Source organism: Homarus americanus, unplaced genomic scaffold, assembly GCF_018991925.1.
Source record: "Homarus americanus isolate GMGI-L3 unplaced genomic scaffold, GMGI_Hamer_2.0 scaffold48354, whole genome shotgun sequence".
Taxonomy (NCBI): Eukaryota; Metazoa; Arthropoda; class Malacostraca; order Decapoda; family Nephropidae; genus Homarus; species Homarus americanus.
This window is the reverse complement of record NW_024723833.1, coordinates 7,846,051-7,861,253: the sequence shown is the minus strand read 5'-3', so window position 1 is coordinate 7,861,253 and position 15,203 is coordinate 7,846,051. Positions and strand designations below refer to the sequence as shown.

Genomic DNA, 15,203 nt, shown 5'->3' with positions numbered 1-15,203 from the left:
TCTTCACAAACAAGAATACAGTTCACTCAATACAATAAATAAGCCTTCTTTTTCGCACTTCTCTTTAAAATACTGTGGATTAGGAGAGACAAATGCGACAATACCGTCCGAGTGTCATCATCAATGCTTTTTTTTTCTCCCTATTTTTCACACTTGCAAGAGTTAGCCATGACTACCTGATGACAGCTCTCCATGCTGTGCTTTCTCTTGCAACCTCTCTTCCTAGGATAATAGCTGATATAACTTCTCACAACCTCTCCCCATGTCATTCTTGGCCTACCTCTAGTTCCCCTCCCCTCCACATTTAGACTCATGTACCTCTTGATCCAATTAGTCTCCTCCATTCTATCTATATGCCCTAACCATCACAGCCTACCTCTATGCAAAACTTCACTAATACTTTCAATACCCAGCCAACCTCTTAGTTCTGAACAAGGATATCTTTCAGTGTTACATTGCACATACATCTCACCTTTCTCATTTCAGCTAGCTTTAGCCTGTGTGGGTCATCATCGTTAACCTTCCACTTTTCATTGTCATACTTCATCACACTTCTCCCACCAGTTGTATACATCTTTTCTTTCACACAAAAAGAAGGTCCTCCTGCTGTCAATAAAGGCAGTGACCTATATTAAAGCTAAGCTTGCCTAGTACATTACAGATAAGAAAGATAAAAATATATTTAGCCTTGTAATAAAAGATGGGCATATGCCCAGTGCTTAGAGCTGGGTTCAACAAGATTAATGACCGGATTCTGGTAATTTTTTTCATGGTTTGGGATACATGCGTCCGGTGCTGGACTCCAATCCGGTTTGAAAGGGAATCTGGATTAAGCGAGTCCAGGTTAGAGGGAGCTTACTGCATTGTATAAAAGGAAGGAAGACATGAGAGAGAGAGAGAGTGTGGGGGGCAGCAGCACCCTGGTAAAATCTTAAGTAGGAATATCAGAGACCTTAGTATTAACATTGTTTAAGAATTTAAATCAGTGTAAAAAATTAAAGGCATTTTGGAATATGTATCATTAAAAATAGTGCTTTACACACCTTTCTTTGAGACCGAGGTACAGTCCATAAGTTACTTTTGTCATTTTCCTTATTTTTCTCCTCATCCTCCTCATCATCATCATCATCATCATCATCATCATCATCTTTTTGTTCTTTATTATCATCTTCGTCACTGCCAACTTTATCCTTCTTCTTCTTTTTCCGAGGGCTCTTCTTTTGTTTGTGAACCGTTCGTTTGGGGGGCTCCAGGTTGACCCCAGCTTCAGCAGTCCAGTCTGAATAGTCTGTTGACTGGTCATCTGAGCTGGATGACTCTTGGAGTTCATCATTTACAACTTCTGATCCTGATGAACTACCAGAGCTACTAGAGCCACCAGCATTTTCTACATCCTGCATTGAAAAATGTATAAATGATTATTCACATAAAATGCAGAGTTTTCAATAAATTTTTACAGTAGACAGAAGGCCCAGTGAGGGCTTAAAGACTGGGGATCAAAGGGGCTGTGGTTTATATATGGCAGTGTAATTAATTTAAGATAAATGAAAGACTCCATTAACTGGTGGATGAACATATTGTAAATTGTATTTAAAACCAACTAGAGTTAAAAAAGGATTCAAAAATCAGATAAAGATTGTTTTTTATAGATACAATTTAATCTTGTATGAATGTCAGAGGAATCAGTGACTTTGCAAGGCAGCTGGTTCTAAATGAACAACTCTCATTACAAAATTACTAAGACTTGAGTTAAGGACGAAAAATTCAAACATCCCAATCACAGTACCGGGTAACCCAAAGTCACTGGCTTTCATAATACAATACTGTACAAGTTTCTTATTCATGTGTGTGCATGTGTGTTTAGAACTTGGTGTGGTGTAGTGTATGAATGTTAACTCATAAAACCCCCCATCATAATAAAATTAGGAAAATTTACAGAAATATTAATAACTTCCAAACAAGTTATATAAATCAGAAGAATTGGTTTACAGACACCAAACAACACAAAAAGATATACATAATGTTATAAATGTCAGATTTTGAGTTTGTAGAAATAAAATTAATCTTTTCATACAGACCTCATAATCATGATGTTCATAAGGACCTCCTCCAGACTCTCTTACAGATCGCGTTGAGTATGAGTGCGTTTGTTTCTTCTGCTTCTTCCGTAGTTTCTTGTCAGACTCATGATGTTGCTGGAGAGGAGAACGTACTGGTTCTGGCTTTTTTTTACTTTCTTCATCATACATTTGCAGTTCCATCTCTCCTAACACTCTTCTTCTCTCTAATGACTGTTTAATATCTGATACATATTGCCGTTTCACAATTACGCGTCGGTTCCATTTGATGTTGGGATCCCGCTGCCAGTTACCAGTGGACTGACGAACGCCTTCCACATCACCAACTCTACGAGCCCCAACACGACCTGCTGCTGGGAAAAGAAACAAATTTATTCAAATCTTTAAGTGCATTTCTTGCAAAAATACAAGAGTAACTTCATGGGATGGATGGAAAGAGGGAGGAAGGGTAAAGAGAAAAAATCATTCTTCCAGATTCATCCAAACTTTACCTCTCCTGCTCTCTTTTGGCCACTGCATAATGTATGTTGACATGAACAAGAGTTCCAAGTTTACCACAACAAAACATAATTTTGACATCAAGGATCTTTCCCCAGTTATTCAAATTCAGTAAATGGTAATTATCAAGAGGGTTGGCATCCCTTTACCCTTCAGAATTTCAACATACAGTAACTTACAAAAGAAATGTTGCATTCACCAAATCTCACTCAGAGACCTAGGTCGGTCAACCAGAGAAAAATTTTGTATGCCTAAACCACTTTTAATACCCTGCCACTCTTACAGTTTAGCATGAGGTGATTAATTTTTTAACCCTTTTCCCGACAAAAAAACAGGATAGCTATATTCAAGAGCACACACACACACATGCACGCACGCACGCACGCACACATGCATGCACGCGCACACACACACACACACGAGAGAGAGATAATCGGATCTTTTTAATATAGATCAATTTCTTTGTCATAAATTCGGATTTTTATTTTGTAAACTGGGAACTGCCTGTATTGAATCATGTAATGAGACAGAAAAATTTGATGGATAACACAAACATAACCAGCAGTCTCCCTCATTAGGTTGTAGGACAAATAAATGCAAAACCTAAAAACCAAACCAAGAATGTGGTATATGTCCTTACTGGCTCGAGGTGATAATGGGTCATGCAGAGCAGCGACGGCATAAGAGTGGTCATTGGGTGGTCCACCAGAACTGGCTCGGCGCTCTCCTCTTCTACTGTTACTACTCTCACGTCTCTCTCTAACCCCACTGGGCCCTGGCTGCTCTCTTGTTTCAGATGATCTTCTACCGTGAGCCATTCTCTGGTCCTGCTCTTGTGCCAGACGCTGAATCATGTCATCAATACTTGGCCTCGGACCAGATATATATTCTGGGGTTTGTATAACTGGCACACTGTTGTCAACATCTATGAGAGCAATATCAAGCACCTCCTGGTCACCTACAGAAAAATAGGAAACAAGATGAACGATAATTTTTTGTCTTGACATCTTTAAAGGAGCAATGGAATACAAAGTTATGATTAGGATGGGGCACCAGGATTACAGTTATGTATGAACCACAATGAAAATATTTTCTAAGTTGAAATTGTAATGTTCAAAAGGGAAATAAGCTGTCTGAGAAGAAACACAGTATATGGTATGGTATGGTTTCAGCAGCTATTACAACAAAACACAAGTGAACCAAATACAGAGTGATGTAGTATTATCTGAATTATGACTCCTTATAATCTCTTTCTGAAGATTACAGTAATTCCCATACCAGTATCTTGTATGAAGTTACATCATGAATTAAATGAAATACCTTCCCAAAGTCACAAGTTGCACAAGGTGTTAACAAAATACTTATGTAACAGAAAGGAGTACATCACAGCACATTGTTAAAAATCAAAGCCAGGAGCAAATCTAGAGAGTCGGTGTGTACTCATAGGTATTGAAATGTACAGTACGGGTTCACAGCCTCATAACATACAATAAGAAATTCTTTAAGACACTAGCACTTTTTTCACTTCAACACTAGCTCCATTATTTCAAAATACTTTTTTTTTTTTTTATTATAACCCACTTTCAGTCTGAACAACTGCTTCCTGGACTGCAGTTGCTCAGACTCAAGGTGACTCATGAAGCAATAAAACTCTGAGTGCCATGAATCATTAGTTATCAACTATGTAGATGCTGTAGACCAGTCTAGGCTTTCACCAGCTGATCAATTGTCTTTGTTTATTATTAACTTCAAAACATATTTAATGCTTCTCTAAGAAATTAAACTTTAAAGACATATCTAATTTTCTTACACTAAAAGCAAAGAGGATAAGGTAAACAATTCTTAACCTGCCAGAGAATGTTGTGACAACAAGAGTATACAATTTGGCACATTGGTTTATATATTCTCCAGGTGTGTTGTATAGCAGAAAATGGCTGTAAAACAATGAGGATGACACTCAAACTACTCTTTTTCTCCCCTTCACTTTTCAGGTATCAAGCCCTCTCCTTTGTTAATATACACACACCATTGAGAAACTTAGTGCATCACACACACACCATTGAGAAACTTAGTGCATCACACACACACCATTGAGAAACTTAGTGCATCACACAGACACTTACCATTGGCATTTAACAGAACATTGGGTATGAGTTGATCATGTCTACAGCTCTCTCTTCCAGGTACAAGCCGCTGATACTCAGGTGGGTAAGGGTCACCATCCATGTTCACAAGGAATGGTGGAGGCATCAAGTGAGGAGCCATTTGTGTTTGTTCATCTAATACATGGTGGTTGCCATCACGCATCAGAGGACGATAATCAGTGTGGAAAAAAAGCTCTTTTGGTATCTGAAACATAATATTCTGAATTTGTGACATATTTTGATATTTATGTTTTCATGACAGCAAAACTTTTCATCACTGTTCCTACAACTGTATGGGTTCACCTCAGTTTTCCTTAGTCCTTCAACCTGGTGTTTGACCGAGAGCTGAGCATCATAACAACCTGGCCCAAACCTTTAAATTCCATTCTCTCCTTGCCAAGGAAAGTGAATCCTCTTTTTATCAATAACTAGACTCACTTATTCATCTCCATCAAAAACCTCTGACTACTTAGTTTCTAATACAGATACAGAAATTGGTTCCCTGTTGATACCGTAGTAAACAAAAATATACACTGTCTTTTCACTTTTTATTAAATAACTGTTGCTGTTAAAAGTTGTAATGTTCAGTATACTGTATGTCATATTTTCTGATTGGTCTCTTGTACATTTTGTTAAAAGAGCGCCGTTGAAAAAGCCCGGAAGTTTTAAAGAAACAAAACAACTATAATCATTTCTATCATAAAAAACATGGTCAGCTAACCTACAACACATTACCTGTTGGAACTTTTCATTATGTCCAATTCCAAAAAGTGCGAGGTGGCCGTGAGAGTCTGTGGCAGCTATTGTGAAGCCATCTGGGGACCACTTGGCATCAAAAAGTGCCCCATAACCTTGACCTTCAATGGTATTCTTGAAGTTCCAGACAAGAGTGCCAGTGAAAATGTCCCACATCATAAGCTGACCTGTTTGGGTAAACACAAAACAAAAAACTTCACTTCGGAAATGTAACTGGTACCAAAAAATATAAAAATTATTTTAAAACAAGGTAACAACATATAAAGCTTTATACATGCTTATCATATTCTATGCATAAGTATGAAGCTACCTACTGTAGCTTAAAGAGGAGTTGTAGAGAACAGACAGCCAATTTTACTGGTTTACAAAAGCTGGTAGGAGAGCATGCACCAAGGATGATATTCCTTAGTTAGAGCGGACTTTTAAAATATCACTTATGCCTATTAATTGCTTTCATAATACCTGCTTAAGGTGCCTATGCCTTTACAGAATTTATGTGACCAATAGTGTATTGTATTGCAACTGCAACTGGTATTAGGGCTGTGGCCAATCATCCACTCACAAAATTCTTGGCTTTTAGTTCAGATTGCTTCAAGAGACAGTGCATGAAGCAAGAACTGCTGACAACTTAAGATAGTGTTGTGGTAGGTGAGGCAGTAGGAAGCAGACATTAGTTTTTGTGTGCTTATGTAATGCAGGACAGGAAACCTTACCACATAACTATAACTATTTTCTGTACTGTATTAAGTTTGGTGCCTGTAAAGTACAGACAATTTGGGATACAGCAAATAGAGCTAAGATTGCAATAGATAGCTATGGTAGATATGGATAGATATGAGTTAGATATTTTGAGTTTGTGAATGTATATCAGAACACACAGGACAAAGTTTATGGAATAACATTTATTTTTTCTGGCTGATATAATGGTGTGCTTATATTTTGTTCAAAGAAAGCAGCAAACAGCTTTATATCACATAACCCATAAATGAATGATAACAGCAGGTTTCAAGTCATGGTATGGTAAATTCATGGTATAGTGTGCTGTGCCATATATGAAGCTTTAAATGCAGAGGAAAAATATCAGTTTTATCCAAAATTGCAAGAAGTGCTGAAATGGAGTTCCTCTTGGCACATTAGGAATGGGAATGAAGAATGTTAAAGAATTCATATTTGTGGAATATGCAAGAAGAATAGTTATCAAGCAGAAAACATTTTGAGGTCTTGGATATACTTCCTCCATCACAGTTATGTCATGTAGCATTGTCTTAAAAGAAACACAAGGTAGATAAACTTATGATACTCATTTGAAGTGTTTTAATATCTAACAATTGTTCATCATTCAGGGATTAATTTTCTTGTACTCTGAAATACGAAACACGGAGAGAAAATATATTTGTCGTAATAGTGCTTAAAATATCCTAAATAAATGGGTGAATGAGGTAATATTTACCGTCATGAGCAGCAGTAAGGATGAGTCTGGCATCGTGAGGATGGGCCTCAATTACATAGGAATTATCTTCATGACCTCGAAGGATGTGCTTCAGCTCTCCCGTGGAGCTGTCCCACACTCGTAGCCACTTGTCACTGCTGGCAGTGATGACATATTCATCTGACTGGTTCCACCCAACCATTGTTACTTGCAACCGACGGATATCTTCAGTAGGAGGACTGAGTCTGTGAGAAGAACTTTGCATGACACTAAAATTTTAAATATTATTAGCATCACAACGATGTAGAGGCAAAATAATGGTCAAATGTAATAACTGTGTACATGAATGAGGGACACAGAGTAAAAGAGAATATAGCTGAGGTTTTTTTTTCTTAACTGTGTAATGGACTAAGGTAACTAGTACAGTAGCTACATACAATTATGTGCCCTCCAGAGAGTAACATAACTGAAAAGTGACCTCAAGCTAAGCCAGCCTGGTACACCATGGATCAAAAAATAATGATGAATGAATTAGTTATATATACAATAATAAGAAGTGAATGCCCTATAATAAAATTGCAAGATGTAAGTGGATGGAAAGACATGAAAAAGAACAAAGTTCTACTGATGAAGAATAAAGAAGGGGGAATAACAAAAAATTGACTAAATGAAACTTGCACAGGGCTGTGGTGGCAAGATGAAGGACACACATTTGAATGTAATCGATAATTGCTGATGTATTGTCATAAGAAATATATTTGGTCCTACAACATATAAAGGAATGAAAAATGAACTCCATATGCTGAAATCAAGCAAGATCAGATACATTCATCCTCAGCTAAAATTTGCCTAGAGTTGTTAAATTAGCAGGCTAAAGACAGCTAGTCCACTTTTTATACCAATGAAAAGAAGTATCCTGCAAGTAAAAATAAAAACGATTTTCTTTGATATGAAAGTAACGAACATTTATGAAGCCACTATGACTAATGACACAGTGCAGGCTTAGAATTGTCAAGTTATACAAAAAGACAATGCACAAGGTAGAAACATTCGTACTAGAAGCAGCCATTGTGGCTGATGAAAATGGGATTGCTGCAACCAACAATACTGAAGGTGTTTGCTTTCTACTCAATTCCTTTGGATAGCTGCAAGGAGACAAAAAAGGCTTCCTTGTTGAATTTCCTACAGCAAATGCAATGGAGTAAGCTAGTGAATCAAGAGATTCCTATTTCACTTAACCTACAGAATTTGCCATTTTTAAGCAGTACAAAATAAAAATTTAATATATAAAATAAAATTTAAAAAAGCTTAAGTCAGATTATCTTGAATGGAATTGCCATCTCATTCTCTGAAGATGCAATTATTATGGTTATCATCAGAAAGAATAAAGAAATAGAATACCGTACCTAACAAAGGGCAGTACAATAACCCTTTGCAAATTTGTAATAGGTACAGAAGATGTCTGTCCAAGATGGCTGGATGTATTTATGCTGGACTAAATCAATGCAAGATAACTGACAGATTTTGAATTACACTATACAGGTATTTCTATTGCCAAGTTTCACTTTTGCTTCACACTGTCCAAAATAGATTACACACCAACCTATGCCTTCTGCCTTGAAAAATATGAATCAAGAACTTGTGCTAATAAGTGACCTTACTGTGAAAATTACTTCATCCTCAATGTACCTCTAAACTCTTGTGATGGTCTCAATGTCAAAGGATGGCTGAAAATACTACTACTCAAAAATATTATAATGCCCTCACTGGGCTTGTTGAGGATAGGTCTCTCTAACCCCTTCACTGTGGGACACCACTTTAAAATCTATGTGAAATAAGGTGATCCATGCTGACCAAATTTTTAAGGATTTTGAATTATGATATTCTTTGCATTAGTTAGGTAATATGAGTTAGGCCAAGAATAACATGGGGAGAGTTTGTATTACTTAAAAGATGAGAACCAGATGTAAGGGGCTGTAAAAAAATGCAAAGCATGGATAGCTGCCATCAGATGGCTAATCCTTTCAAGTGTGGAAAATGACAAAATGCGATGATGATGATGTATTACTGATATCAGGTTGTTTGTGTCAGATATTCATGATAAGAAACATTTACTTATTTCATATTCCCAGATTCTCTAGAACAGGAATAGGTACTAGTGGACGAGGGAGAGAAGGTGTCTGAATTATCAACCACAATACAGTATATAGACATCAATACATTTGGAGGAGTAATTGAGACTCACCTTTTTGATTGACTTCTAACTAATCAGATTGGTAGAACATGGATAAGAATAAATTATATTCTGAAAATCCTTACCCTGGTAGTAAGCTGGACATGTTAAGTACAATATTTTTCCATTGCTGGCGCTCATACTTCCAGACCAGTGCAGTGCCATCCCTACTGCCAGAGATAAACTGGAGGCCTTTATGACACCACTGAATACTATCCACACGATCTAGATGTCTTTCAGTTTCAATCAGCTTCTCTACCCCATCTTCACCCCCAAGGTGATACACCCTGGCAGAATGACAAAACACCAAGATTATTACACCAGAACCACTCCGTTATAACACTGTATACTGCCTTACTGACAAACAATAATTACAATGTTAATGGGGAAAAATTGCGCCATGTGTTGAGTACAATGCAAGAGGAAAATTAATAAGAGGTAATGACAGCCTTTTAGGAGTGTAAATCATAAATAAGAAGCACCAAGAGGATCACATGGCCATTTTAAGTTAAAACTAAAAGGAAATGTTGATGATGCTAAAGTTTTGGACTACTCAAAAAGTGACAAACATATACTGAAAATGTACTGGATGTCTGTTGGAGTTGTCTAACAATTGCTCAATGGATACTGTTGGAACATATAATGGAGATATAAATTATGCATTAAAATTTTTACTCGTCTCAAATTTGTGTGGGATGGTGCACAGGATAAAGAAACCTTAAAGAGGGAGGGTAAATAACAGGGGAAAGTAGTGAAAGACAAGTGCAGAAAGTAACAGGAGAGGACTGTGACTTACCTGACAAAATGATCTGCACCTCCCAGAGCCAAGAAATGTCCTCCTTGACTAAAAGATGCACAAATGAGTTGGGCATTGCCAGGTCGAACTCTCTCATTAACTTTCAATGGCTTGGAGCTGAAATTATTACCCAACATATGAGACAGATAAAGAATAGCTAAATCTATAATAAATCTTATAAATGGGTCATTTCTCAATGCATTTGTGAAAGTACAGTAGTGTATACAATTCCAATACAGTAGTTATTGCACTATGTCAATTAATGAATTCTGTTGAGATATTTCATTTAGTATGGTATACAGTGCAGTAGTTCTTCCACTCACAAAAATCATAAAATTATCATTTAATAACCTTTGGCCAGTTTTACTCTTTCACAAACAACTTCAGATATTTGTTACGCAATCTACTGTGTGTGTGTGTGTGTGTGTGTGTGTGTCACACTAAATAGGTATAATGTCAAAATGGCAATATATTTTCTTATCCAAAATTTGAACTGGTCTGTACATAGACATAATCATGTAGACAACCCAAATAAAACTATATGAACATCATTACTAACCTAATCATGATATAGTTTGGTTATACAAGTATTATGGTAACAAATACCTTTAATAAAAAAAGCAAATTTAACAATTTATAAAATAATTTCCATAATTACAGCAATAAACACAAGTTATTTATATTTGACAAAAATGTCAGATTTGTTTCAAGACATAACTTCAGAGATATTATATATACAGTACGGTGTTACTAAATACAAATAACTGCCAGATAAGTGGTAGTCTACTGAACCAAATCACTCCAAGTGGCACTTTGCATTAACAAAACCCACCTGGCAAGAGTATTTGGCAGGATAAATCAAAACTTATAACAAATGGACAATATAAATGTCAATACTGTACTCAAGATAAGTACACTATGTAAAAATTCTATCAAAACAGTCTAACTTACTCAAACTTTACATCACAACCCCTTCGAACATATGTCCAAAATGCTACACAACCATCGCCGCCTGTTGAAACTAGAACACCTTCACTGTCAGGAGCAGGACAGAATTGCAAGGCTGTGATCATTCCAGTGTGGCTTGATAACACTGCTATCTGTGGATTATATATAGGTATATATCAAGATGTTATTAAAAAATTTTGTGAATGAAATTAGAATTGTATGTGAGAAGTAAGTTAAAAGTGAATGTGAACAAGAGATGAGAATTAATAGAGAAGACAGAAGAATCATGACAGCTTGAATGGAGATACAACAGGGAAAGTCAAGGGTACTAAACACCTGCGAGTGAATATGCTGTGAATGGAACACTAATTGATAAACCAGTAACAGAAGAAAAGAAAGTAAATGATGCATAAAAGAATATAAGGTAACAGAGAACTCTCAATGAAAGCAGAGTTGAGGATTTATAGAGGAATTCTTGAGTCAACATCATTATATGGGAGTGAAGCATGGACTCTGGATATAAGAGGAGGAAGGACACATAAAGTCACAGGAACGAGATAACTGAGAGCATTAAATGAGAAAGACATAATAAAACTATTGAGAAATAGTGAAATTAAATGGAGATATGGAAATAAAATAAGTCAAGAGATGACCAGAGTCTATGAAGGAGGTACAGGGAAACCTAGAAACAGATGAAGGAAATAACCGTGCTAGAGGTGATGAGGATGTTAATCTAAGAAGTAGCAGAGAAAGTGAATGATAGGCGGGCATGGCATTGAGTGGTTTACACAGAGGTCACAGCAATTATAGCAAATAGATGAAGGTGAGCGATGAGAATTTATTTTTGCTCTTGATTCCACCCACCCTGCACCATAGGTGGAAAAGGTTTAAAAAATCATGTTAGATACCTTACAAGTCTAAGATAAAAATCCACATCCATGGATACTTTTTCATGCAATGGTCAAAGCTCAAGTGCAGCTGCAAATTACTGTACTGTACTGACATTACCTACATTGCATATTTTACATAAAGCTGTAAATTAAACAGCTCTAAGTTTGAGCAAGCCCAAACAAACCCCAATGAAAACATTTTCCACAACACAAATTTATATTAACATGAATAACTTTCAAAATACTGAGAAAGGCAATGGCAGTGCTCTTTACCCGAAGCCTTAAAATAAACCCTGGGAATATATGATACAAAAACAAGTATGATACAAATAACTCAAATTTTTCTCTTACATAAACAGTAAGGGTGTTGTTTTGAATAAGACCCGATCTCTTATACTTCCCAACTTTAACCTCTTTGCAATTAAATCCATACTCCTAATTGAGATAAGTAAAACAATGCTAATATGAGCATCATTCACTAGATCAAATCTCACAGCACAAATAGCAATGAACTCACAGGTGCGAGGGTCTGTAGACTCCACACACGAATGATCTTATCACAGGATCCAGCAGCAACAAGTGTGTTCTCACTGTCAATGGCCAAGTCGGATATCTCTGCAGAAGCTCCTCTCAGGGTAGCCAACAACCGCCCATCAAGAATACTCCATATTTTAACCAAGGTATCATCTGCACCTGTGATGATATATCTGGAAAACAAAAATAAAAACTTCATAATAAGAAAGTAGACTGCCAAATGATTGGAAAAAATAAACCAGGTAATAATCTTGAGGTTTTGTTAAGAAAGGTAAAAGCCATTGGTGTAAGATCACACCTAATAAATACTAAACACTTATAGAGGCCATCATCTTTGTACTTTATCAAAACTTTAAATTTTTTTGTATCACTGTACTAAGAAAAAAAAAATCAACATACTTCCCCGATCGGTCAAACAGCATGCAGTAAACTGCCGACAGATGACCAACGGAGCGCTGAAACAACTGTGTACGACAGTAAAATTTGTTTGTGACCACATGCTTGCGGTTGACAGTGCCTGTGAGCTCTCTCCCGACAATGGTCTGGGTGAGGCTGGGAGGCCCACACACCCGCACGGGTTCCAGAGGAGGAGAGCCATGGTGACGCACCAACACATGAGACAAAGTTCTGTAGCGTTTTATCAGATCTGAGGATAAAAAAAAGTGGTGATAATATACTGTACAGGTACTGTAAATGGCTTCCCATGTTCAAATGATTATATATATATATATATATATATATATATATATATATATATATATATATATATATATATATATATATATATATATATATATATATATATATATATATATATATATATATATATATATATGAGAAAAAGGTAGATTGGTGGGATTTGACTAAGATTTCATTTCTTATTTGGATGATGTAGACAACATTACAAATAGCAAATGCTACAAGGGTAAAGAATTTAAAAGGAAAATATTCTGCAATGCCTATGTAGAGAACAGCAAAGGTGACTGCATCTAAGGACCAGAGATTTAGTATAAAATATGTACAAATGTTGAAGTTAACATGCACTGGTTTCAGACTTAACCTCTTCTTTACCGAACACTCCTTCCAATGTAAACAAACTTATCCTCCCTCATACCTCACCCCCCCCCCCGATTGCACAGTGCAATAGGAAGGTGTTATAATTATCCCTGCACACACACTGTTTATTCTATGATAATTATTTATATATCTACGATCAAATAAACCCAATAAAATGCAGTTCAAATGATAAAATTATTAATATTGTCATTTTTTTTATGCTTTCATCTATATACAGTACAGTATTATACTTAAATGTTCAATGTTCACACCTGTGAATTGGATAAATATACTGTATACAGAACATGTGAAAATTATTGCATACACAGTAATGTTATGTTTATTTACGTTGTGAGTGATGTCGAGTTCCTGCAAAAAATGTCTGGCCTTTTATCTGTCTGCAAATGGGTCTGATTTGTGCAAGAAACGATGAGTGGGGGTGGAGGGACCAGGGAGGGAGGTGGTGAACCACTGCTGCCACTACTACTATCTTCAAGAATGTCTATCTCTTTTCAGAATTATAATCACTGTAATATTCCTCTGAAGAGTCATTTGAAAGATTATTATCACTTTCTGAATAATTTTCAAACTGATCTTCACTATCAGACATATCTAATGATACTGAGACTACAGTGAATAAAAGCATATCCCACTCACAGAAAACATAAGAGAATACTGGCCATCAGCATGGCATCAATTACATATTTGAAAATCTAAGGGGGGGGGGTTATTATACCACAATTTTTCAAAACCTATTACTGTATCAGGAAATGGAGCAATGTGTAAAGAAGTGAATCAAGAGTAATGGAGCAAAAGTAAGCAATAAGAGAACAATGTCAAGGGAGGAAGAGGTGAGGATATATGAGAAACTATTAGCAGACATAATACCAGTGTGCAGCATTAACTCTGGATGCAAATCGGAAAGTAAGAGAAATGATGTATCCGAGAGCAATAACAATGATAAATAAGATGCACAGAAGTGAAAAATACAAAAGTTAGAATATGTGGCAATAAAGAATTAAAACTAACCTTATAAACATTAGCAAGAGTGTATACTTCAGAGGTACAGTAGAAGGTTGGAGGGAGTAGAGAAGATCAAAGAAATAAAAAGATATAATGAAGGAGGTATTAGGAAAGACAGGATGATCATCCAGGCAGCAGAAGTGACTATGATTAATAAAAGAGCATGGTACTGAGTGGTTCAAAAGGGAGTCATAGCAGTTAAGAGTTAACGGATGCTTGCTGTTGATTCCAGCCACCCTGCAGCAAAAGAAAAAATATGAGGGTGAACAAAATTCTTCTTTTTCTGCTCACCATCCAACTTATTTTGTGGAATATCGTATAGCACTTCAATCTAAATTCCCTGTGATGACTTAATGCCCCCAAATGGTTAAATTACTTGGGATATCTAACTTGGAGGTGCCATCAATACAAAACAAACAATATTTACCTTGTTCTGTGCGTAGAAGTGACTGTGAGCCAGCGCCTAAGAGAGTAGATGCTGCAGAGTGAGGAAGTTTCACTAACTGGTTGATGGCCGGACCAAGGCGTGCCACCATGCGTAATAGGTGATCATTTGCAATGTGTCGATGTTGCTCATCCTGTAATAATGTAATATTCAGTTTTATAATTCATGAGACATGTAAAAAAAAATAAAAATAAATGATTACTGGCAAATTTTCCCTTACTGGGTCTAGTGTTGATTTGTTTATATTCCCACCTTTTATCTATCAAACAGTCTTGAAGAATTAGTGTGCTAAATACAGATCTTAATTTTGATAAATATACAGAAAGGATCAAAAAATAAGTGCTACTATAGTTTGTTGTCTACCAAGCTGGAG

General features: G+C 36.3%; 1 protein-coding gene across 3 annotated transcripts in view; it reads right to left on the bottom strand.

Moving 5' to 3' along the window:
• The window catches only part of LOC121863864 (PH-interacting protein-like), a 41,761-nt gene that overhangs the window by 24,576 nt on the left and 1,982 nt on the right, over window positions 1-15,203 (bottom strand). For 2 of the 3 annotated variants that reach the window (XM_042362755.1, XM_042362758.1), the window contains exons 5-16: window positions 14,813-14,963; window positions 12,706-12,952; window positions 12,290-12,479; window positions 10,886-11,034; window positions 9,935-10,051; window positions 9,225-9,425; window positions 6,927-7,150; window positions 5,456-5,643; window positions 4,700-4,925; window positions 3,217-3,534; window positions 2,079-2,431; window positions 1,044-1,394 (exon numbers count right to left, since the gene is read on the bottom strand). In XM_042362755.1, the coding sequence (XP_042218689.1) occupies window positions 1,044-1,394; window positions 2,079-2,431; window positions 3,217-3,534; window positions 4,700-4,925; window positions 5,456-5,643; window positions 6,927-7,150; window positions 9,225-9,425; window positions 9,935-10,051; window positions 10,886-11,034; window positions 12,290-12,479; window positions 12,706-12,952; window positions 14,813-14,963 (2,715 nt within the window). The remainder of the gene's footprint in view (window positions 1-1,043; window positions 1,395-2,078; window positions 2,432-3,216; window positions 3,535-4,699; window positions 4,926-5,455; window positions 5,644-6,926; window positions 7,151-9,224; window positions 9,426-9,934; window positions 10,052-10,885; window positions 11,035-12,289; window positions 12,480-12,705; window positions 12,953-14,812; window positions 14,964-15,203) is intronic. The other variant, XM_042362756.1, reaches the window with a different exon arrangement.